At 33.6% G+C, this 25807-nt stretch overlaps 2 protein-coding genes across 6 annotated transcripts; one reads left to right on the forward strand and one right to left on the reverse strand.

The window, feature by feature from the left end:
- The first annotated feature begins 1040 nt into the window (after positions 1-1040).
- LOC8288481 (protein BONZAI 3) lies at positions 1041-10181 on the forward strand. 4 transcript variants are annotated; one of them, XM_002512258.4, is made up of 17 exons: positions 1045-1651; positions 2198-2405; positions 4627-4674; positions 5235-5383; positions 5503-5551; positions 5957-6013; positions 6295-6474; positions 6563-6697; positions 6848-6909; positions 7013-7106; positions 7182-7296; positions 7399-7475; positions 7831-7968; positions 8618-8782; positions 8867-8980; positions 9093-9189; positions 9724-10181. In XM_002512258.4, the coding sequence occupies exons 2-17, from the start codon at positions 2247-2249 to the stop codon at positions 9828-9830; spliced, it is 1746 nt and encodes a 581-aa protein (XP_002512304.2). In that variant the 5' UTR covers positions 1045-1651; positions 2198-2246; the 3' UTR covers positions 9831-10181. The 4 variants fall into 4 exon arrangements, 3 of the variants coding, with proteins under 3 accessions (XP_002512304.2, XP_048236152.1, XP_015570574.2); XR_001534757.3 differs by lacking the exon at positions 9724-10181 and having other exon boundaries at positions 1041-1651; positions 8618-8729; XM_048380195.1 differs by lacking the exon at positions 1045-1651 and having other exon boundaries at positions 1769-2405.
- Positions 10182-11348: 1167 nt separating this feature from the next.
- Positions 11349-23819, reverse strand: LOC8288482. Of its 2 annotated transcripts, XR_007217682.1 has the most exons (11): positions 23109-23819; positions 18950-21736; positions 18388-18861; positions 17479-18225; positions 16468-17295; positions 15417-16124; positions 14785-15258; positions 13946-14605; positions 12803-13616; positions 12522-12638; positions 11349-12407 (listed from the first exon to the last, which is right to left on the reverse strand). XR_007217682.1 is itself a non-coding variant. In XM_048380206.1 (10 exons), the coding sequence occupies exons 2-10, from the start codon at positions 21731-21733 to the stop codon at positions 12631-12633; spliced, it is 7497 nt and encodes a 2498-aa protein (XP_048236163.1). In that variant the 5' UTR covers positions 21734-21736; positions 23109-23819; the 3' UTR covers positions 11349-12630. The 2 variants fall into 2 exon arrangements, 1 of the variants encoding a protein (XP_048236163.1); XM_048380206.1 differs by having other exon boundaries at positions 11349-12638.
- Positions 23820-25807: the final 1988 nt, after the last annotated feature.

A 25807-nucleotide genomic window follows, 5' to 3' on the forward strand; every position in this document is an offset into this window, starting at 1 on the left:
TAATTGAAATTGTTTTTCTTTTCAGGGAAAAAGTCTTCTAGTTTTGGCATGAACCTTTTCTTTTTAATTTAATAAAAGATATAACTAAAAACTAATCAAAGAAAAATACAGAATTGTGTATATCTCCAAACACGATTTCCAGACCGGAACCTGCAGATTAGGCTAACTGCGATAGAGTAAGATTCATCTAATTTAATACATATGCTCCAATAAATGTATAAATTACACGTTATGAATATTTTATAATTAAATATTTCATAACTGATATATATTTTAATGTATAATATTAATTACATCTAATATTATATTTGGTTGAAATCTATTAAAGAATTTATTTTATTTGAAAATAAGACATTAAAAAAATAAAAAATTAAAAGATATATTTTAATATTATTAAATATATTAACTTATTAATATAAAACTCATTTAAAAAATTTATTTATCATGTTAGATTTTAGTTTAGTAATAATCAATAACATATAAATTTAATTATATATAATTTTAAATTAATTTTTATTTTATTTAGAGCAATATATAAATTTTATAAAATTATTTATCAATTTTAACCAACGATAGTAAGAAAAGATTAGTATCGGTTAGGATTTTCTTACTTAAAATGAACAATTGGAATTTGGCAGCATCATTCTTTTAAAAGTGTTCTCACCTGAAAAAAATAATTTATTTACTAACTTTATAAAAAAAATAATTTATTTCATAGAATAAAACTGCTTTCGTAATAGAAAATTATAATTAATATATATTTAAAAATAATAACCGGTGGATCAAACAATAAACTTTAATAAAGAAAAAGAAAAGACGAGGCCCATGATTTTTTTTGGGTCCCCTTCTATAACCAAATATTGGTATTAACCAACTAAAGTTATGTTCGACCAATAAATGTAAATGTCCAAGTCTCAGTTACCCTTTTTTCTTTTTTTTGCGTCACCAGGGTGTCGTCACAGCTGATTAATTATATCACAAACAATTTAATAACAATATTTCATTTCCATTCAACTTTAATGTATGGTTGAACTTTTGTATGAAATGAAAATTATTCCCCTGTATTTTTCTAATTTTGACTGACTTGATCTGATCACCGTCTTTTCAAAATCCCAACTTGTTCAAATTTGATTGCTTCACTCCAAATTCCATCCATTCTTGATATCAGATTATCTACAATGGACATAAAATTAAAAGATTATATCACATTATTATAATATCATGTCCAGTAAAATCTTAATCCAAGACTTAGTTTTTGCTTTTTGTTTTCTTCTTTGATACTGATTATAAAAACTGTATCTCATGCTCTAAGTAGTTATCCAGATTTTAGTAATAACATTATTAATCCTGCTTGTTGCTTCTTTGTTATATAAAAATAATAAAGCTTTGATTTGCTGTGGCTTTCATCTTACACAATGTACCTAATCCAATAATTATTTAACACAAAAAGAAAACCCTTGTTTGTTATCTATCACAGAAAGGTGAAGGCATCACCGGCGACATTCAATAAACACTGTGCCCATTCTCAAATCATTTCAACAATCATGAATTAACATCCCAAATTTACAAATTAGCATAGGATGAAGGGAAATCATTGTTTACTTTCATGTTGCTGCATCCAGCTCCGCTCAACAAGCATTTGCATTTTCAGGTGAGAACACTTTTAAAAGAAAAAAAAAATCATCAGATTTACTGCACTCTAATGTTTTTATTAGTATAAATTAAAATGATTAATGTAGTTTATCTTTAATTTTTATTTTTTATCATAACGTAATTTTTATTTTTAGTTTAGCCTGGATGACAACGGAATATCAATGAGAGCATGACAAATGACAAAATGAAATTGCTATTAAAATTCCAAACTCAGAGAAGACCAATAATCAGTATTTATTCATCGGTCTTTGTTTTGTTTTTCTTTTTGAGAAGGATTCATCGGTCTTTGTTAAGAATAATAATTAAAGAAACAGAATTTCCCTTCTTCTTCTCTCGATTTTCCGCTAAAAAGCCTTTTAACGCGTATATATACACATATATTATAGCTAAAGCCGCAGTAAGCGAATATATAGAAGCAGCAAATTGAAAGAGGAGCGATTTGATTTCAAGAACTTTGAGAACATTGTTTATAATAGAAGAGGAATATTATATTATAGACAAACTTAGCTTTTGAGAATTTTAAATTTTCTTTTTGTGAATACAGATTTTTTTTGAGAGATTGCGAGTATAGAAATTGAACTTGAGAGGGAGAGATGGGAGGATGTGTATCAGGTGATGTAAAAGGAGGAAAACAAGCGATTGGAGGGGCCCAACAAAGGCCCACCGATCCACCCAATAATGGTGGTCAGAATGATGCTGCCGATTTCTTCTTTCGCTCGCGTGGTCTCCATTCTCTTTCCACTCAAATCGAGGTCTATATATGTTAATGTGTATATTTTTATTTTTTTATACGTACATTTGTATTCTGTGTGTGTGTAATTGTGCCATGTTAGTCCACTGCAGAACCCTAAAATTTAATTTCAAGTACAAGCATCAAGCATAAAGTACTTGTCCTTGTTTTGTTTATATGTTCTGCTTTGTGTTTGTCACTTAGTGAGAATTTTAGTTTGTTTGAGAACTGTGTGGTTACTGTCTGTAGATTCTAATTGCTCTGTTTGTATGCTGAAGAAATATTTCACTTTTTTTTTTCTTATCGAGATTCCGTACTGGTCTTGATGGTTCTGATTTAAAGAATGGTGAAACGGAAGGAAGTCGCAATTTTTGAAATTGAACTGCTCATGCCCTGCTAAAAAATTATTGAGAAGCATAAACAATGAGAAACATATACCTTGAGATACAATAATTTAATTCTGTGGTGATCACAGACCTGGCTTAAATTTATTGCTGCTTGGAAAACTTATTACGAGTGGAATTGTTTTCACTGGAATGACTTCATAAAGAACTTTGTTACCAATTGTTTGGTGTTACTTTGTTATTTTATGTAAAAACCAGTGAATTTAAGATCTGAAGCCCTTTCACTATCTTCTTGTGCATCAATTTTGATTTTCTTATATTATTATGATTACAGAATACGATCTTAAAGTCAAATCCAAGAATCGTAATGGATTCACGGTTAATAACGCGACTATTCCACCAAAAACTCCTTTTTGTACAAAACAATCAATATGTAGAATCATAACAAGTGATTGCTGAAATTCAAGGATATAATACTCATTCCTTTTTGTTGTTTTTATATTGGGATTGGTTTTTCTAAGGATATTAATGGAAGAAAATGCGTTTTAGTATATATTTGATATATGAGTCTTGGAATTCCATGATCTTGTTTAGTTTAAGAGTTCTTATATGATGCACCTAAAAATTGAGAGTTTATATCCGTTGTATTATTATATTTAAATCTTGATTGTTAGATGAAGTTACCAGAATTGTTAAATTTGTAAAGTAATATCACCCCTCTTACAGCCACTTATTTTAAAAAATTAGAACTTTTTCTTCTTTTCATTTGCACCATCTTCTTCACAACATTATAGAGAGAGATATATTCCAGTGAGCATCAATGAATTAGATGCCTACAAATTCAAGACATTAAGACGAGATAACGGATTTCTTGGCATTTGGCGACGCTAGACAATAAAAAATGGAGGAGAGAGAGTTTTGGTTTGAATATTTCAAATGAAGACTCTAGCTGATTCCAATGACTGTTGAGAGTTTTTAGGGACAAGCTCTTTCATTTACGGGTAGCCATGTTCAGTTTAGTTGCTTATTGATGTTGTAATGAATGATGATTTTTTGGGTAGTCTTGGTATGGATTTCAGTATTTAGTATTGAATTACACAATTCAATAGATCCAACCTAACCAAAGAACCCAACACAACAAGTTAAAGCACTTTCTTATGTAACAGGTTGTTTACCCATAATTACAAGTTAGATAGCATGTTTATATATAAAGTAGGTGCGCAATAGTAAGAACCTTACTTTGATTTCGAGCAATGTTGAATAAATGGTTGTGTCAATACAAAATTTTCTTAGAATTTAAACTTGGCGAAGCTAATGTAATGCAAGTGCAGAAGTTTGTTTATTGTTACTATTTATCGTTTGATGTGACAATAAGATTTTTCACATGTTTTAAGCATTGACTGTTTTGTATCTATTTTGTCCTACATGGTTGGGGTTTTGCTCACCTCCAATTGGAGATTCCCATTGTTTCCCCAGATGGAACATTTCAAGATTCTTACTTTTAGATGCTTCTAAAGTTTATAAGCACGAGAGAAAATGTTGACTTTAATCTCATTTTTTGCCAAAAGGAAAATAACATCATCAAATCCTCACCTGTTATCTTACTTTTGCAATTCAGTTTTGGCATGTAAAGTAATTGTTCCATGACATTTTAAGATGTCTTAAATCTATCCTCTTATTCATGCAACGTTCCTCCAAATGCTTTACGTGGATTTTGCATTTCGTTGTAATATTTTATATGCTTATACTTTGATGGACTTAACGGTGTATTCAGCATTGCTATTCACATGTATGCCTATATAATCATCTTGTTACCTATCTTTTTCTTCATATTATCTTACATGTTACTTGTTTCTTTATCCTAATTGTATATTCATGTTTCTCAAATCTGCACTGTAGCTGGCATTATCAGCTTCAAAGTTACTTGATCGTGATATCACATCAAAGGTATGTTCCTATGGGCTCTAATCTAACATAAAATTAGAGTTTAGTTTCGCTGCTTTAGACTGTTGTGTTGCCTCTTCATGGGTGCACCCTCTTTTCCTCCTGTTCTTATAAATGTAATGTTGTTAGAGTGTGCTATCTTGTATCATTTGATGATCTGCCCTATAACTTCTCAGCTCGTTGTGGGTAGGAAAATTGTAGTTTAAGTCACATGTTATACTGGTGTTTCATGTCTCAACTTTAAGCTCTATGATGTTATTTGTGAGCCTGATCACTTGAACATGGGCTTTATCCAATGGTTGGTTTATTGACGAGCAAAATCTACTTTGAAAAAACAAGTTATCTTAGATTTTTGTCTTCTTTTCCCTTGTTGCTCTGCAGCTGTACGTATGTGAGGATTGTGGGTTTAATATTGTTGATAAGATTGACCAATCTAAAAACAGAAATAGAGATTAAAGGAGACTCTATATGTTGTTTATTCTCGAAAAAGAAAAGGCAGGTTTTTGCCATTATTATGTGGTTTGTTCTTGTGTGTGAGAACTAAACTAGGTTTTCATTGTCAGAGTGATCCAATGGCAGTTATATATGTAAAGAAGAAAGATGGGAAACTAGAGGAAGTTGGCCGCACTGAAGTCATTTTAAACAGCTTAAACCCTTCTTGGATCGAAAAGATTACAATTGCCTATCAGTTTGAGACATTACAGCTGCTAGTGTGAGTTTCTCATTGCTTCTTTATATACCAATGTTCTAGCTATATCTTTCATTTAGTGAACTGGCAGGACGTGGAGATCGATTGATCACTCTTTTCTTTTTTGTTTTCCTTTCCTCCAGCTTTCACATCTATGATGTAGATACCAAATATCACAATATACCTGTGAAGGTATGATGTAGTTTCTGTTTCTAACATTTTCTATAGTAACATTTCTAACTTTAACAGTTTGTCCGAAAAAGTTTAGTACAATTCTTACTTTGATAATTATAGTGCTTATTTTGCTCTCTGTAACATAATAAGGCACTGTAAGGAGAAAGACTACTCATAGCAGTTACATGACATATGCAGAAGTCAGAACTAAATGTTGAAGAGTCATTTAAAAGCAGACTCAACAGAGACATAAGGGACTTTGAAAAAGAAATTAAGATGAATAATAACCAAACAGCATTAAGCAAACAAAATCCTTGGTGATTTACTTCTAGTGGGGAATGATAATCTTACAATTTGCTAGACATTTTGTTGAAAGTGAAGATCGTACTCTGAAATATAAACTATTCTTTTATCACCATGCAGTCACTAAAGTTGAAGGATCAGCAATTCTTGGGAGAAGCTAGTTGCTTTCTGTCTGAGGTTAGTTGCTTTTGGTGTTATGTATATTGCTCATCAAGTTTAGGTGAAGTAGTTGTGATAAATCCATGATTTGATATATGGAATAATGCATTGCATTTCCCTTTCTGTTCCCTGACAATTTCACTGGGGCCATGAGGGATGACTGAAACTATATTTAATGATTGCAAAGAAAGCTTGTAGACAACCTGCAGTAATGATCACTGCTTATGCTATTATTTCATTTGTCATACCAAAATTAATAATATTGATGCTTGCCTATATTTCCCCTTTGTTCATGGCAGATAGTGACCAAACTGAATCAAACAGTGACCCTGAATCTCCAAAACAGAAGTGGGCATGGAGTTTTGACTAATTTAGGGACGCTCAACATCTATGCTGAGGAAACAGTTGCTTCTAGGACTGCCATTGAGCTAACATTCCATTGTTCCAACCTGGATAACAAAGATATATTTTCTCAAAGTGTATGTACTAAAAATGGCATCACCTTTAGAGCATGATGAAACTTACAAATGTCTTAGAATCCTAACTTTTATTCTCTTTCTGTTGCAGGACCCTTTCCTAAGAATATCTAGATTAGTAGAGAGTGGTGCTTATATACCTATATGTAAGACTGAGGTGGTGAACAATAATCTGAATCCAGTCTGGAGGCCCCTATATCTGAGCATGCAGCAATTTGCAAGCAAGGCAAGCTTGTTATATTTCCTCTTCTTCTTGTTCTTCTTCCTGGTTATGCACAAGCTTGTAAAATTAATGACTCTTGCTTAGATAGTGGCTAGAGTTTGTAGACTTTGGTGGAAAAAAAAAAGTCATTTAAGTTACCTCACTCTGTTTCAGAATAACCCACTGGTTATTGAGTGCTTTGACTTCAACAGCAATGGCAATCATGTCCTGATTGGGTAATTAGATACTTGATCTTTCTTGTTTTACCTGTTTTCTTGTTAATAGGCATTAGTGGTTTAGGCAATTGCTGATATTGTATCTTTCTATTGACATCCTCAGGAAGGTTCAGAAATCAGTGTCTGATCTGGAAAAGATGCACAGAGAAAAAGGCGGTGCGAATTTCATCTTACCATCTCATCGAGGTCATGAAAAGGTGTTGCTTTCTTACTTGGATCAAAATTTAGTATATGATGCCACTGTCTTTACTCATCATAGGCTGTGCCTTTAGGTTCTGAAGGGTCAGCTGTTTGTGGATCAATTCGTGGAGAAGGAGCAGTACAGTTTTCTGGATTATATCTCCAGTGGCTTTGAGCTAAATTTTATGGTTGCTGTTGACTTCACTGGTAATAACCTATGATGTATCTCATTATTCATTTATCTTCTCTGCTTCCCATGTAGCTTTTCAGTCTGAAATCTGATTGTTGCTTTTGCTATTAAATTTGCAGCTTCAAATGGAAATCCTCGACATCCTGATTCCTTACACTATATTGATCCTTCAGGCCGGTTGAATTCTTATCAGCAGGTAAGGCAAGCTGTGCTACTCTACACAATGGCAATGGTTGTATTCTGAAAAGATATTATAAATTTTATTTTATTTTGTTTTTTCTAATAATCATTGCTCTTAATGGTATCTTTTCAAATGTTAAAAATTAAATCAGAAGATTTAATCTTTAATCTAATGATTTGCATCAATACCATAATGATAAAACAATATGATTGTTCAAGCTAAAATGCTATGAAGTTCTCAAAATGGCTTTTAATGTGAAAAGAACTAATTTTGTTGTTCTTCATTGTGTTTGAGGTTGGATTTCTTTGTGTTTGTTTACAGAATTAAACTGAATTGGCTAGTTAAGTTAATTGGCTAAACTGGTTTGCAGGCTATAATGGAAGTGGGGGAGGTAATACAATTCTATGATTCTGATAGGTGTTTTCCTGCCTGGGGATTTGGGGGAAGGACGCCTGCTGGTACAATTTCACATTGTTTTAACTTGAATGGAAATCCAAGTGGCTTTGAGGTAAGAGGATCAGGCTTTCCCAATTTCTTGCACGGTTGAACACTATTGTTTAGAGGGTTCGATTTGTTTGACATTTATTTCTGGATGATTTCTGCTCAATTAACAGAAATTTTTTGCCTTTTTCTCTGAGTTTGTTTCGATAAAGTTCTTATTCATTGCCTTCTGAGTTAGTGACTTGTGCAAATTAGTTTTTGTTAGAGCTTGTCAGGAGCGTCCTAAATTCTTCCATCTGGTAATGCACCATCTCATATCTCACAAGAGAAATGCGATTCACTTAAGAAGCTTCTGAATCCTGGTTATGCACAAGTGTTTATGCTGTTATTTGTTGCTTGTATATTTTTTTAGTAACATAAATAAAGCACAGCTTGCCTTGGTTCAGTTTGGGTTCGCATCACATCTAGTCAAAGGGTTTATGTGCACAGATAAATATTGTGATGACATTAGCTCCATAATGCTCAATTAATGTCATTCTAGTTGATATTGGTGATTTTTACACTGTCAGTCTGAATAGTTGCTGCCTGGGTTTTTCTTATAGATGATCCTTACACTTAGCTTTTACGGTATTTTTCATTGATTTCCATGAGCAGGTTCATTCATTTATTATAAATTTTAGAATCTTTCCAATATTTTTAATTTCTTTAACTAACAGGTTGAGGGTGTTGAAGGCATCATGGCTGCCTATGCCACTGCTCTACAGAATGTTGCTCTAGCAGGACCCACTTTGTTTGGCCAAGTGGTCAATACAGCTGCACAGATTGCTGGTCAGTCTCTTTCAGAGAACAACAAGAAGTACTTTGTGTTGCTCATTCTAACGGTAATTGAGCCATGGCTTTTCCTTGCAGTTTTTATCCCTTACTTTCCTATATCTAAGTAATAAATAAGCTGCCTCTGTTTTCAGGATGGAGTCCTAACAGACATTCAAGAAACTAAAGATGCTTTGGTGAAGGCATCTGATCTTCCATTATCAATTCTTATAATCGGAGTAGGAGGTGCAGACTTTACACAAATGGAGGTGTGCGTTGTTTCTCTATTCGTTATTACACTATGCTTTTAATGTTATGGAGGAGAGAGTGCAAGTGCACCTGTTGGAAATCTGTCATTACAATAAATCTCAAATTTTACAGATTCTTGATGCTGATCAAGGATGTCGACTAGAGAGTTCTACTGATAGGGTGGCCACACGAGATATAGTACAATTTGTTCCAATGCGAGAAGTGCACAGTAAGTACAATATGCATTTTATGGTATAGCTCACTTAGTAAGGCATGGTGCCTTTAAGTTCTGAATATTGAACTGAAACGTGCCTGTTTTCAAATGACACTCTTGAGAGTAGAGTTTCATAGCATTTAGTGTTAATTATGGGTTAGGACTCAAACCGCGCATTAGCCATCTGCCGTCATTTTTTATATAGAACGAAGGCTTGTAAGCAATAACTGGGAAGCAGATGTTGTTGTTTTCCTGTGATCCTAGATGTTGTGAAGATGATCATAAGCATAGTTGGCATGAAAGGCTTTTCAAGTGTTAGGATGATTCCTAATCCTGGTCGTTTCTGGCAGTTCATCGGCTAACTGCCGACTAGATCACACTTGTTATAGATGTGCTTGGTTCATGCACAGGCACACAGAGTGATCCAATTAGACCTAGTTGATGCAGCTTACATGCAACTATACGTAAATTTATATTTCCTTTTCTCTTATGTTTTAAATGGCTTTACTCCTGCGACTTCAACTAATATAGGTTGGTGCCTCTTGACAGGTGGACAGCTTTCTGCGGTTCAAGCACTTCTGGAAGAGTTACCTGGACAGTTTTTGTCATATATGCGGTCTAGGGATATCAAACCACATGCCCGCCACACTGATTGAACATGATATTGATAGCACTATGATTCTGGGTTCATTCCAACATTACATTTCTGTAGATATGGCATACATTAGGGTTAAACTTGTACATATTCTCATGAATTGACTTTTTCTTCTTTCCGGTTATACACTGCACTTTGCAAAAAAAAAAAAAAAAATTGAAGCCGACTCATGGGTTTGACCTGTTAGAAGGTTTGTGTATAGTTTAGATTCAGAAAGTTGTTTCTGGCTGTGTCAACGTGGGCTACCTGATTAAGTTTTTAATCAATCGTTATTCAATTCTTTGTATATTTTTGTTTCTTGAACAATTGTAATCCCATTTGAAGCCTATAAAATATATGAACTTTTCACAAATACTTCAAAATCAATAAAAAAAAAAAAAAATTACTGTGTAATCTGTTTTTGAAAAATATTGTTTTTTTCTTTATTTTTTTTTTCTAAAATGCGGTGCAATTATTTATTGTTGTTGTTTAGTTATTTCTTGGTAATCACAAAACAATAAAAAAAATTAAAATTGTAATTTAAAAAAATTATATTTTTATATCAAAAAAGTAAAAAATACAGGTATTTTTGTTATATTTCTTAAAATATAAGAGATGCTTCCAGTAAGCTTTGCTAAAAAAGTTTTTAATTACGACCTCACAATCCTCTAGCTTAAAAACATAAAATTAAGTTGCATTAAGCTTATTAAAGATCAAATTCGAAAGCTTGAACATGACTTCCATCACCATCGCCAAAGAATCTTGTCACATGGTATGAAATCTAGTCAGGCAAAACTCAAATTCAAGCTATGTAGACCATAGAAAGTCAAGTTTAAGCAATTTCAATCAGATCTAAGCTCCAATGAATGGAAATAGATAAATGATAGCACAAACACCAGAAATGCCTCGAAGATCTCTTATACTAACCTCCACCGCAATGGAATTATCTCTTTTTGAAGAACAAAGGAGCCGATATTACCCATATTTGTATTTTATTAATTCAGGAGAGGAAAGAAGAACTTAGCCTTAGAAAAGTTTCTAAGGCAACCAAAATTCCCTAAAGGCTTTTAACCTAACGCTTATAAACCAAAAAACATGATATCAGAGGACGAAGAAGAAAATTCCGGCCAAAATGATCGTTCAATTCCTCTCTCCGCATAATATCACTCCGTTAAAGTCTAAAGAGGAGGAGACAATTTCCGTATTTTGATGGATTAAATTAATCCAAAAAAGTCGAAGTGAATGCATATAACATTTCATCGGCCACCATGGCACCATCCATTCCACCACCAATACCATTTGTTTCTTTAGGATTAAATCAGTCCAAGAAAATTAAATAGAAAAAGAATTACTCATAAAAATATACAAAATTAACAATCATTTACTTACCCACTATCACTAAAATCAAATTCTCCATATACAAACTCAGATGATAAACATCACTCTGCTGAAAAGTGCAACCTGTTAAATACAAAATGATTTGATGAAAATGAATTCAACAATGTTCAATAAGAAATAGTTGCAGAAAAAATGAGAAGTAATTGTTTTTTGGAACGAAAGAAAATGGGAAGTTCATATTGCTCTCCCGTACTACTTTTTATAAAGGATTAACAAATACACGATAAGAAGAAAATAATTATAAGAGTTGCTCTTTCTTTTACAGTTTTACGTCACAACCCGTCTCATCTTGGACGAAGTCTGTCCATGGGCAGAAATGTACCCAACATGTGCTAAGAGTAGGCTGCTGTACCCAACATGTGCTAAGAGTGGGCTGCTGCTGCCTAGCCCAAGTTGGCTGTTTAAAAAATAAAAAAAAGACACTAGAAAATGCTAAAATATTGCAAGACTGTGTGCTGACAAGCCAAGCCAAGCCAAGGAGCTGCCTAAAAGCTTCCCATGAAGAAGTAGGAAGACTGCCTTTCAGAAAATTCTCATACTTTGTAAATAGAGTAGCTTCATAAGAAAATCATGTACATGTGATGTTTGTAGAAAGTTCTAGATGAACTAATCCTAACCACATGTTAAGGAGGTGAAAAGCCTATATAAAGGTCACCCCACATACTTGTAAAAAAGTTTGGAAACATTAACAAAGCTCTCTATACTTTCAAGCTCAAGTGCTACTAACTCTCTGTTCTACTCTAGTCTTAAATCCTTGTTGTCTACTTTACTCAACTAAAATCACTTCCAACTCAAATTCAGACTTACTTAGTTCGACTTTCACAAAGAATGAAAGCCTTACTTTTCTAAGCTAAAGCCATACTTTCTGAACTGATCATATCTTAACAAAAGAGTTGATCAATGTTAAAGTTGACAAGTGCCTCAGCATCTCCTTGTGCTGTTCCATCAGTAAGCAAAAGATAAGTTAAAAGTTGATTTGAATTGCCCGAGGTCAATCTCACGAAGTTCTAACACAACCGGCGGTACCAGAAGAATTTGACAATTAAGAATAAGAAAATTCAGAATACCAAATTATCTTCAATTTGTCAACGTAGGTTAAATAACATCCATGCCACTTTCTTCTCTAAAGGGGCTGACGACAAAAAAAGAATCTTTGGCCCATACGGTAGAAAATGTATCTCTGTAAAGCATGAACGAATAACTGCCAACAAAATACAGAATGCTTTCACTGCTTCAACAGACAATCACATGGGATCGAAATGGTCCTTCCCACCATTTCAATCAAAAACAATAATAGGAGAATGAAAGCCCTTACACCATCTCATTAAACGAATATGGGCTCCAATTCCTGGCATCACCTATCAAAGAAATTTGGGCATTTTCCATCTTGAGCTCGTGATTTCGATGGATGGGATCAATTTTCCTCAGTATTCTGGATATTATGATGCCAAACAAAAAAAAAAAAAAGTCAAGACGAAAATGAGATTACGGATCCCCGAAATTGCTAATTCCCATTGGGACAGAAACATGACTCTACAAATTAGCATAAGCACGCAGAAGTTTACGAGTTTAAAGAGATTAGTGACCAGTACTCACCATTTTCTTTATAAAGTAGTTGTATAGTGGTATTGAGATGCTCAACCCAGCGCTCTTCTCCTGCGAAACATACTTTTTGTAGTTTCGGTGCTCTTATGACTCCCCGGGAGAAATCCATCATATTGGGGCACTGTGTCACTTCAACATCTTTCAAAGATGGGAATTGAATGGTGATACTCGCAGAGCAAAATCTTATAAGGCTTTCCAAGCGATAAAGTCTCAGGTTTTCCAATTTGCTGAAAATAATATCACCTTGTGGTTCATCTGCCTCACTTGCTACAACTTCTCTCAAGATATTGCATTCTCTCACAGTCATTTTGGTGAGATGCACGAGACTTTTGGCTACTGAGGATGTTACCAAGTACAATAGTTCATCACAATTGTACACGTCCAGAGTCTCAAGATTCTGAAAACCTGCAGATCCTGATGCCAAACTAATCAAACTGTGGCAACCCCATATTTCTAGAGTTTCAAGATTTTGAAGAGTTTGATCAGTTGGGCAATCTTGACTCCATATTTCCTTCATATCAGGAAGGTAGTCCAGTTTTAAATATCGCAGCTGAGAAAGAATCCTTGCGCTCTCATCGACAACACCAAATGAGAATAAAACTTTGAAATTAGAACATCTAAGAATAAGCTGATGCACGTTCTGGAATTTATGAAGCAGATCGCACGGAGAATCAAATGAAGTGTCATGAAAGCAATACAGATGAAGAGTATTTAGTTTGTTGAAAGTTTCTGCTGAAAATTGGCCTTCCCGTATCGCTTTGATGTCATCGCAGCTCAATGATAAGTTGCACAAGTTAGGGACAACCTGCAAAAGAAAGAGAGACAGAAATAACAAAATATTGTTCTTTATTTTTAATATTTGTTACATAGAAAGATTGCTTTGCTACAACAGAGATAACAAATTTTAGATAATTATTATGCTCGAGTTTTGCAAGCTTTTTCTTTTCTATAAAGAGTACTTATGCTGTATGCACACGCTCAAATATATTTGACTTTTAAGATATATTTCCTTTTTATAAAAGAAAGAAAGAACGGTGTTTCAGACATCTGCAACATATTTTCTTTTGGTAAGACTCTGATTTTGGTTTGGTCACTGGCAATGTATATATAAATAAGTGGAAGTAGAGCTCGTACCTTTGTAAAACAAAAAAGAGGTTGCTCAGCTTGAATCTCTTGTTGGCCCTCTGTATGTGTTTCTTGTGAGCCCTGTTCGTAAGAGAAGGTCTCCAATTTGTCACACCGATACACAATCAGTTGTTCTAGCACCGGACACTCTAAAGTGTGAATTCCAGGGTAGAAGCTCTTTAATTCTTGTAATCTCCATAGGTCAAGGAACTTGAGCCGAGGAAAAACAAACATAGGAGTTTCTTCCACTCCCACTCCATCCTCCTTTGAAACAATTTCCTCCACTCCACAACCATCCACATTAAGGGCTTCAAGTTGTGGGAGATGTTTGGCTACAGAGGTTGGGAAGATACTTTTGAGACAAGGACATTCCCAAACTTCGACTGAAGATAGTTTCTCAAAGGAGATAATCCCTTTAGGATCCTCGTTCCACACATGCTTCAAATTTGGGAGATTATGTATCTCCAAAGTTTCCAATTGGCTTGCTTCTGTAACCAGTTGTTCTTCGACTTTTATAAGCTCGCGGAGATCAAATACTTCTTCCAGAGAACTGCAATTCTTTATGACCAAATTGTCGAGATTCTGGAGTCTTAGTAACATATTCGATGAAAAAATTTTAAAATTATTCATATCGAATATTTGAAGTTTCTTCAATTTGGGAAAAGCAACCTACATAATAAATTAGAAGATAAATATGGAAGAGGACAATCAAAACAGAAATCCAGAAGGAAAGAATTAAAGATATTGCACAAGAAATATATACAACCATGTTCTATTTTATGATCTTTTGATATCAAAAGAAAAATTTATATTTGGGACCACATATTCAGGAAACGAGAAGACAATACCTTTTCGTTAAAGAGAGTAGATTTTGATATTTCAAGTTCACTGCTGAGTGCCAAATTTTCCCTTCCAAAGCTCGAGACAAATGCAACCAATTTAGGGCAGTTTTGCAACCACAACTCTTTCATGACTGGAAATTCAATTAAATTACTTGTGAAGAACTGTGCAAGTTCTGGAAGATCTTTAAGCTTCAAAAACTCTAGTTGCCGAAGCAGCATCCGACTCGTACTTTCTTCTTCAAATCCTTCTGTGGCTATTACTTCTTCCATCATTCTACAATTGCAGACCTCGAGTTTCTTCAAATGCACAAGAGTTTGAACCATTGAGGATGACAGTACATGTTTTAAATGACCGCAACCATCAACAGTCAAGCTTGCTAAATGTTGAATGGAAGCATACATTTCCAACTGATGGGCATGCCATATCTTCTCAATGTTGATAGAAAACAGTTTTAGGATTTTCAACTCTGAGAACTCAACCTGCAGATAATAACTTTTTATGTTTCATCAGTAGTACTTCTTCATTCTTTCCCTTAATATGGTACATGAAAATAAAGATTGTAACGTCATAATTGGTTTTTCATAGATAGTAAAAGATTCTTGCAGTGAAATGAAACATCGAAGAATAGATTACTGACCTTTGTCTCAATTATCTCATCAGTTGCATTTGACTCTGATTCCCTCAACAATGTACACGTGAAAGTGGCTGGGCAATTGACTATGGTAATCTCTTTCAAAGACGGACACCGCACGATCCCACTTCCAGAAAAGAAATTGATTAAGCTTGGCAACGACTCAAGGGAAATGGACTTGAGCAGAGGAAATATGATCTCATTCGGAGCTTCTTCTTTCGCTAAGCCTTCTCTGATTATTGCTTGCACCAAAGCGCAATTTCTTACTTCCACCTCTTGGAGTTGCACAAGGCCCATGCATATGGTAGGATTAAAAATGTATCTCAAACTACTACAGTTATGGATATTCAGCACTGTAAGGTTTTTGAAGCCCGAAATTTCACTAGAAATATCATCCCATATGTGCCTTAGCCTTGGTAGATCAATCAAGTGAAACTTTTTTAAATTGGGTAAATGCCCAGCATATCCATAATCGTTGGACCATTCAAAATCAAACACTTTGGCTAATGAATCACAATTTCTCACCTCAAGCACCTCCAACTCATTCAAAAAGGGCAATAGATTGGAAGGAACAGAACTAGACGGAAATGAACAATTATCCACCACCAACGATTTTAGATTATAGAAGAAATACGCGGGAAGTTGATCATGCCATTTCTCTACCAGTGTGGGAAATTCAGAAAGTTGCAAATGTTGCACACCGTTCAGTCCAACCTATACAAAGCCAAATACCAGTGTTATTAAGTAACTAACATACGAGCAAGAGAAATTTTCAAATATCTGATTTTAGTATGGAAAATTCAGAAAGTTTCAAAATGTTGCACACCACATAGATCGACCTTTAACAAAGCCAATTGTCATGTTTGTGAGCGACTAACATACGAGCAAAAATTAGATGAAGTATCCAACGTTTCTTGAAAAGATGATGAAACAAAGAAGAAAACAATTTTCTTAAATTTTCTCTGCGAAGGGTTTGGGAAAGCTTACCGAGCTAAAAAAAAAAATGAACAAATTCAAGAGGACGCATGACCAAATGGTTTAATAAACCAGAACTTACCATCTCTCTGTATAGTTGCTGTGTTGTGGTATTAAGGTCCCCAACCGATCGCCATTTGTCTCCTTCTTTTGTTAGACTTACTTTCTCTAGCTTTGGTGCAGTTATGATGCCGTGGGAGAAAAACTCCATTCTGGGGCAGGCTGTCACTATCAGTTCCTCTAAAGATGGGAATTTGACTCGGCAATTCACTGAGCAAACGGTAGTGAGCCTTGTTAAATCATCAAGTCTCAGACTTTCCAATTTGCTGAAAGTAATCTCACTTTCCATTTCATCTCCCTCATTTGCCACAATTTCTCTCAACATTTTGCAATTGCTTACCTTCATTTCTCCGAGTTGTACCAAACTTTTGGCAGTTGTGGATGTTAGTAAGCTTACTAATCCATTACACTCGTGCACTTCCAAAGATGCAAGATTTTTGAAAGTTGCAGATGATGGTGCTAAATTTATCAATTTCTTGCAATACATTACTTCAAGAGTTTCAAGATTTTGAAGAGATTGGTTTGGTTGGCATTCTTGGTTCCATATACGCCTAATATCCCGAAGACTATTCAAAGTTAAGTGTCGTAAATTTGAAAGAATCCTTACATTGTTATCTTCACCAACTAAGGGATATGGAAATAGATCTTCTACATTGCTACAAGTGAGGAGTAGAGTTTCAACATTCTGGAATCTTTGGAGGAGGTCAAATGGAAAATAGGATGATCTGTCATGAAAGCATTGCAGGTCAAGACGTTCTAGTTTGTGAAAGAGACTTGCTGGAAGCTGGGCTTGCCTTATCATCATGGTCTCCTTGTTACTGAGTGACAATGACTTCAAGTGGCTTACAACCTGATAAATTAACCAAATGCATTATATTTAAAGAAAAACATATAAAATAAACACAAAACAAATGAATGAAAAGTTTCAGAAAAATAAATAATAACAAGTGATTTTTCCGGCAATCAACTTTTTCTTTTCTTAATGTTCAGCGCAAAATAAATAGTCCTCTTAATTGTGGTTTATTGCACATACCTGTGTAAAAGAGAAAAGAGGTTGCTGAAATTCAACGTCCACTTGGTTCTCCCCGCGACCAACTTGCAAGCACTGAGATTCTAAAGTAAAAAGCTCTAGATTGTCGCAGTCATGGATAGTCAACTTTTCCAGCTTAGGACAATCTAAAATATGACGTCCTGGATAGAAATTCTTTACTTCTTCTAGAATCCAAAGTTTCATCGACTTAAGCTGAGGAAACACAAATCTTGGAGTTGCTTCTACTCTATCCTTGGCAACAATTTCCTGCAACCCACAATTTACTATTGAAAGATCTTCGAGTTGTGAAAGACTTTTAGCTATTGAAGCCGGGAAAAGATTTTTCAAACTAGGACAGTTTTCAGCAGACAATGAACGTAAGTTATCAAAGGAGAAGACTCCTTGGGGATCTCCACTCCAAACATGCTTCAAGGATGGGAGGTTTTCTATAGTCAAATCTCTCAATTGAGCAACTACTGGTAAAACACGTTTTTGTTTTCCTTCTGTGGCCATCAGCTCTTGTAGATTAAACACCTCCTCCAGTAAATCACAATTTGTTACTACAACATCTTCAAGCTTTTGCAATGCTCTCAACATTTTCGATGGAAAAATTGTCACTAGCTCTTTACAATTTTGAATCTTAACTATTTTCAATTTGCAAAAGGAATCTCCCCTGTCTTCACTTTCCCATATCATCCTCAAATTATTCATGTAGACAATTTCCAATTTTTCCAAGATCGGAAATGAAACCTGACAAATTCAAGTATTTTTGGATTTATAAATTAGACCGAGTGATTAAATATAAATAAAATTAAAGATTAGTGACAAATAAAGAGTGTCCATTTACCTGAGTTTTTACGCAGCAGATAATTGTAAAGATATTGGAAGAAAGAAAAGGAAAAGATATCTTACCTTTTCATCGAAAAGAGTTGAGTTTGTTTCTCTACCTCCTCTATTTGCTTCCATATTTGTGCTTGCAGAACTAGAGATAAATTTCAGCAGACGAGGGCAGTTTTCGATCCTTAAGGCATTGAGAGAGGGACACTCAATTAAGTTACCGAAGCAAAACCTTATCAAATTTGGAAGACTTTTGAGCTTTAGAGTGTGTAGTATGGGGAAGTGCAGCTTGCTATTATGTTTTGTTAATCCTTCTGCAACTATTATTTCTTCCATAAAACTGCAATCGCTTATCTCAAGATACTCGAGTTGGCTAAGATTTTCCACCATAGAAGATGTAAATAAATAACTTAACTTCCCACAACCCTCCACGATCAAGCTTGTTAAGTTTTGAACGGATGAAGGTGGTTCTTTGACTTGGTTACGCCATATCTTCTCCATATTATTAATTGAGGATAACTTCAAGTTTAGCAAATTGGAAAATTCAATCTGCAGGTAGATAAATTCAATCCGTTTTAGAATTCATAAGATATAGCAAGAGAAATATAATCAAATTAAAAAAATTGCTAACTTTTACCTTTTGGCCAAAAAGTACCGATGGAGTTTCAGAAATGATCTGTGCACATCCCGCATCAAGTCCTGCTAACTTCTGCATTCTTTGGGAGCAAAAGCTTGTAAACCGAGGTAGATATTCCAATGTCAATGTGCGTAAACGTATCGGTTTTATTATTTCATCTCTTCCACTATCATCTTCAATTTCCTCCACAACTATCTCTTCCATTATATTGCAACTACTGACATCTATTTCTTCAAGTTGAACAAGGCCTCTAAACATTGAGAAATAAAAAAGATTCTTTAACGCATTGCAATGTTCCACTTTTAGCTTTCTTAATTTGCTAAAAGACCCTGACATAAGCTGGCCGTAGCATATCTGCCCCAAGTTATTCAAATTGTCTACCAGTAATGACTCCAACCTTGGGAAAGCAATGTAATGATTGCCCATACTCAGACAATCCACAATATATTGTATCTCACTACTATTTTGTATATGGAGATGTTTCAATTGAGGAAAACCTTGGCCATCTAATTCATAGAGCACATTTCTTACACCCTCCAATTCATCCAAATATAAATCTTCAGTTGTCATCAACAACACTTTAACCTTCTCTATTTCAATGCTTGAATTGAGTTTCAGTTTCAAGGTTCTTGAGGCTTCGTACTTACCAAACCAGCTCCACTCTTCTCCGATAAATACTTTATATAGATCCAGCTTTTCGGAGAACACATCTCTGGGCAGAATTTCTGCATTTATGATATGTAGTTCAAGAGTTACAAGGTTTGGCAGAAGCTTCAGTTCATCTAGGCTAGCATTGTTTCTATCACCATCATGTTCTTCACTCTCCCATTGCACAAAGCTGTTTCCCATATACAGCTCCTCCAACTTTGTCAAGCATGATAAAACACCTTTTGGAATGACTTCGAGTTTTTGGCACCTGCTCAGGTCCAGAAGTTGTAAACGAGTCAACTTCCCTACTTCCCTTGGCAACTGAACCATGGTGGAGCCAATAAAGCTAAGCACTTGCAATTTCTTTAGCTCTCCAATTGCAGCTATGTCTTCCAAAGTACAACGATCCAGGCACAACGTTTGAAGATTCTCAAGACATTGAAGTGACAAAGGCATCGGTGACAAACGCACATTAGATAAATCCATAAGTTTCAGCTTTTTCATTCTACTGAAAAAATTATCTGGTATTTTGAGTGATGAATCTTTATTGTAAAGTAAAAATGATTGGAGGTCTGGACATTCAAACACTTCAGGAAGCTTAGGAATTTTGCAATCTGGTAAAGAGATTGCAGTGAACTGTTCAAGTATGTCCTTCTCTGGCCATTCTTCCAATCCCGAGTCACATGCTACTGCAAAGACATGATGATCCCTTGATGCAACCAACGTTGCAAAATTGTGAACAACATCATGCATTCTAACTTCATCATCATCGTCGCCTTCGAGCAATAAACAAGACCTTTTGAGGTCATTGACTACTTTGAGTAGTCTATTTCTTGCTGCTTTAACTGTAGTGCGTTGATTAAATAAGCCCAAACCCAGACTATACTTCAACAAGTCACTGACTACTATATAGTGAGCTTTAAGTTGTCCACAAAGGACGAACAAGGACTTTTCTTCAGCTCCTAAAAAGTTGTAACTCAACTTCAAGGCCGTGTAGCTGGCTTCATATCCTTCTTTGTCAAATTTATTCAAATCTTCCAAAGCATCCCTCCATTCACACAACTCCTTATTTTTCAATGCCGTTGCAACAGCTACAATTAGAACGGGCAATCCTGCACATTTACGTGCTATTTGAGTAGCTATAGGATGGAGAGTGGGATCTTTGACCTCACCCGCCTTCTTCTCAAATAGTTGCCATGCCTCTTCATCTTGTAAAACACGGAGCAGAAAATGTCTCTGCACGTCCATTGCCAGCAATACATTTAAATTCCTGGAGGTCATCAATATTTTGCATCCTTTATGATCATTACCATAAGGAATTCCTAACTCCTCCAATGCGATTTTATGCCAAATATTATCAAGAATTACCAGAACTTTCTCGTCTTGTTTCAGTCGTGCACGCAGCCGAGCTGCCCTTACTTGAGTGGATTCTACATCAAATTTCAGGCCTAACCAATCTGCAATGTCTTGTTGAATCTTATTCAAATCTGGATTGTCTGTTACAGTTGCTGTAGCCACCACTTTGAAAATCCCAGTTTCCTTAACTTGTGCAGTGACTTGTTTCAGTAGCGTGGTTTTGCCCACGCCTCCCAATCCATACACCCCAATTAAATTGACATCAGCATCCTTCAATGCTCCAATAATCTCTTCCAGAACTTGATTTCTCGAGTCAAAGGTCTCATAATCTTTTGCCACCTCAAACTTCTGCACAGAAATAATATAGGAAATTCTATCAAAAGTATTTTCTCCTCGGACTTCATCAACAACAGGTAATGACTCCTTCTTTGCCTTTCTACTGAGCATGTATCGCGTTTTCCAATTAGGATTGCATCCGATGAAGCAACCCTCGTTTGCTCTATCATTATCTTCGTTGAGAATAGTCTCTGCAGCTTCAATGGCCTCGTCCGCACTTGTCAGCCACTTGCTTACAATTTCCTCAATTTCTTCACCTTTAGCTATAGCCTCCTCCACTCGGTGCATCACGCTCACTTTTTCAGCTTTTAGCTTCTCAACTTTACTTTTAAGGCCTTGGATGTTGGAACTGTAGTTCCAAATATACCCGATTTGGCGCCATATCGAATCAACCAATTGGTCTGTAACTTTGCTTACAACAGCTTCGCCCACAGCAATTTCCATTCTCTATGTTCAACAACAAATAAGAAATACGTAAAAAGAAGACTATAGCAGCGAATTAAGCTAGATAACTAAGGTTATGCTTATGGTATTAAGCATCAAAGAATAAAAGGAAAGAAAGCAACAAGATTTTCTTTTTTTATGCCAGCGTCTTTGTAATGCATATGTAAAATGTTGTGATCCTCTTTTATTGTAAATGTATAGATAATTGATATAAATTTTTTAATTTTAAATATATATATATATATATATATAAATCATTTAATATTAAAATATAAAATACTTATACATACATTTTATTTTTTTATTTATTATAATTTATAAAATTATGTAAATAACTCAGTTAAGATTTAATTGCTTTAACTAAAATCTAATAACTCCATTGGCTTTTCTTAGGAATAGTGAACAGGCCAAGTGAAATATATTAGTGTATTCTTTTACGGATGAAGTTTTAAAATGTACTATAATTTGATATTCTTTCTTCAAATGGCTATGATTTGATACTTTTATATTCCGGAAATAAGTATTTTTTTGTACTAAAAAAGGACAATTGTGTTCTATATTTTTTATTTTTAAGTATACACCATATTTTTATATTTAATTTACATAATTTTATATATTAAAATATAAATTTTTAAATAATATAACATCTAACCATATATATTATATTCTTTTTAAAGTAACTACCTTTTAAATTAGATAAAAAAAAATTTAAAACTAAAGATTCATTTTGTGGTAATAAAGTGTTCAATTGGATGCTAAATTAAAAAATTTATTTTATTTTAATATTTACAATACAAAAGAAAAATGGTATATATTTGAAAAAAATAAAATACAGTACTTTCTTAACTTCTATACATAAGTATTGATTAAAAAGCCCCCTCTATTTGAAATTTAGCAATATTATTATCTGATTTTTGTTGTTAACGGATAATTCTCCATATTATTCTTTTTTTAAAGGGTGGAATTCATTCCATAATCCTTGGCTGGCAATCTTGGGATGATACAATCACGAACACCTCTGAGCCAAAAAGCATTATATTAGCCCTTCCTAATTTCTATTTTATTATAAAACGACTAAACATTAAGTTTTTTTTTTTTCATATTTTTTAGTTATTAGTCGTGATATTTTATTTTAATATTATTTTAGAGATAATTATAAATTTAATATTAAATTTTTTAATTTTTAATTCTTTTTATCTCTATTCTATTTTGTATTAAATATTCTTTTAGGACTAAAGTAATATTTCCTCTTGCAAATGAGTAACCAAACAAAGCAAGCAGAGGACACCATGAATGAAAATAGAAAGAAGAATTTTGAATAATTAAGTGAAGATTATAGAGAGAGAAGGAAAAGTGAGCGTGGAAGCTAACTCACCTCTTCTTTCTTACAGGAGTAGCCGATCAATGCTGAGAATTTACTGAAAAAGGCACTGCAATTTGCTTGGAATTCGTAAAGAACAAGAGAGATTTTCTTTCTGTGATCAACGAGATGAAGAAAATGAGTAAATGAGAAAACATACGGAAAGAGTTTAAAAAGTGATGTGCCTCAGCTGTCATTTGAGAAATTATTGGCTCATTTTTTATTTCTAAATCCCCTTATTAGCATTTAAAATGTTAAGTCAACTGTTCTGTCAATTTTATTTTTATTTTTATTTATTTTTTTCTCTTTTAAGAAAAGGATTGATGCCTTAAAGAAACAGTACTGACGCAAGCTTTTTTTTTTTTTTTTTTATTTCCTGAAGTTTTATTAGATTTTTTTTATTTCTTTCAGAAAAACTATTTAAAAATGACTCGCCAAAAAGCGTCAAATAAGGTGGCCGGTGATAGCATCAGCACCAATTATTTTTATAAAATCCTGTCTGGCATCAATATAAATTCAATCATGTCAAGAAATGCTTTAATTAATTGGACTGCGAAGAACTTGATTGCAATTGTTCATCTGTCTTTATTTGGATGGGTAATTCTTGGGTTATTGAAATTAATCCTCAACTACATTGTCATTTTTTGCAAGCCTCAAACTCCAATACAACTCTTTTTATCTAACAATTAAGGATTAACTATTCAACATGAGTTCTGATGGAAATTCTGCAAAAGCTACTGTCTCTGATGCTGAAACTATTACTGCCAACAACAATGTTGCTGCTACTGCCTCCAATGCAAACGTTGCTAGCTCCGATGCTAATTCAAGAAAGATGGAATTATGAATTCATGCTGTTAAATTATGTAGATATATAATTATTAGTGCACTTTCTAATCAACCCTTTATGGCTAGTGTTTTTATATAAAGAAGCAAAAGAAACTTGAACTCAATCTTCAACTACACTAGTGAAAATGCGGCTAAACAAAAGTTTGCGATTTAAAATTACTGTGATGAGAGATAATAGATGATAAAAATATTAAAATGCAACGTAATGAGTATCACAAGTTTTTGGAGGATTTAAAAATTAAAAAATCATACTTCAAGAGAAGTTTATTAAAAATCTTTTAATTGAGAAACTGTCTAATTTATGAAAGAACTACAAATAGTAATTGAAGTTATAATTATAGAAATCTTTTCACTTTAAATTACAATTTGAAAGTTACTTATAAAAATATAAATACTCAAGGTAAAAACGAAAAAACTTATGAAAATATAGTTATAATTAGGAAAAAAAACTTCCATAATTATTCTTGATTAAAAAAAATTTTACCGTTGAACGAGTAATATTAAGCGTTCATTTTCAAAAGATCATCCAAAACTTTCTTTCCCTCGTTCTTTTCCTTTCACCCAACTGTGAAACCCACAATGAGTCGCGCATCAGAATTCTACGATTCTCCTAAGGTTGAAATCCTCAATTTCAGTATCAATCAAAATGCCTCTCTTCCATTCCTTGTTTCTGCGATGCTATTTGATTTCTGACTCTTCTATAGATTGAAATGAAAATATAGTTCTTATCGGGAAAATGAGTTTATTTTCAAGCATTTGACATGAACTTGTTGCATACTATAGCAGTCATAGAACAAAAAGAAGAAAACAGTAACTCTAGACTTTCTAAATCTAGCATGTTGTTTTGTAGTTCTTAGTGCTTATTCTTCAATGGATTTAATGAAATTTTCAAGAATCACCTACTGCTACCCTTTAGATTTGACCCATATTAAACCATCTCGAAGAGCCGGACCTCAAGTGCAAATATCACACTAATATTATATGAATAGTTAGATAAACAAATAAATAAAGGTATAATTACTAATTACTCACGAGATTTAGGATATTATATTATACTCTCATCTTTTTTTATGTTTTAAAAATAATTTTTTTATATAAAATCGATGCACGTTTCCATCTATATGTCAAAACGATAAATAATTAATATATATAAATATCAGTTTTAATTGATAAAATTTATACCGACCATCCAATATTAAAGTGCAAGCATTCATATATACGTATGACTCTCATATTAGTTGTAATATATATATTAATTTAGATAAAAAAATTAAAAAAATATATTATATCCCTTTGATTTTACTATATTCTATGTTAAATATTTTATTTTCAGTTAGTCAACTGTACCTTAAAATGAAATGAGAAAATTGTTCTTAATATCCTTTCTTTAGTTTCTAGCAACATAAAAGGAAACATCATCGCCACTGCAATTTGTTTTCTCACCATCTCCCTTTTGTAATCGGCAATAACAACAATAATAACCTTAAAATTACAACCTACCACATCATTTCCTGCGCCACCGTGGCACAATCCTCTCCACCACCAATACCATTTGTTTCTTTAGGATTAAATCAATCCAAAAAAATTAAATAAAAAAAAAAAAGAATACCTATAAAAATTTAACAATCATTTATTTAACCACTATCACTATCAATAAAATTGTTTTACCAAACATTTAAAGACATGCTTGATGAAATAGAATTTCAATAATAATTATATAATTAATAATTATAATGACTCGACTTATTAATAATAGTTTTACTAAACTATGTTTAGCAATAATTTTATTTTTGATTATGAGAACATTAAATTCTAAGTATTATGTTGATGTATGATTTTTAGTTTATCCTATAATTGATATATTTAGT

The sequence above is a fragment of the Ricinus communis genome, chromosome 10, assembly GCF_019578655.1.
Source record: "Ricinus communis isolate WT05 ecotype wild-type chromosome 10, ASM1957865v1, whole genome shotgun sequence".
Lineage (NCBI taxonomy): Eukaryota > Viridiplantae > Streptophyta > Magnoliopsida > Malpighiales > Euphorbiaceae > Ricinus > Ricinus communis.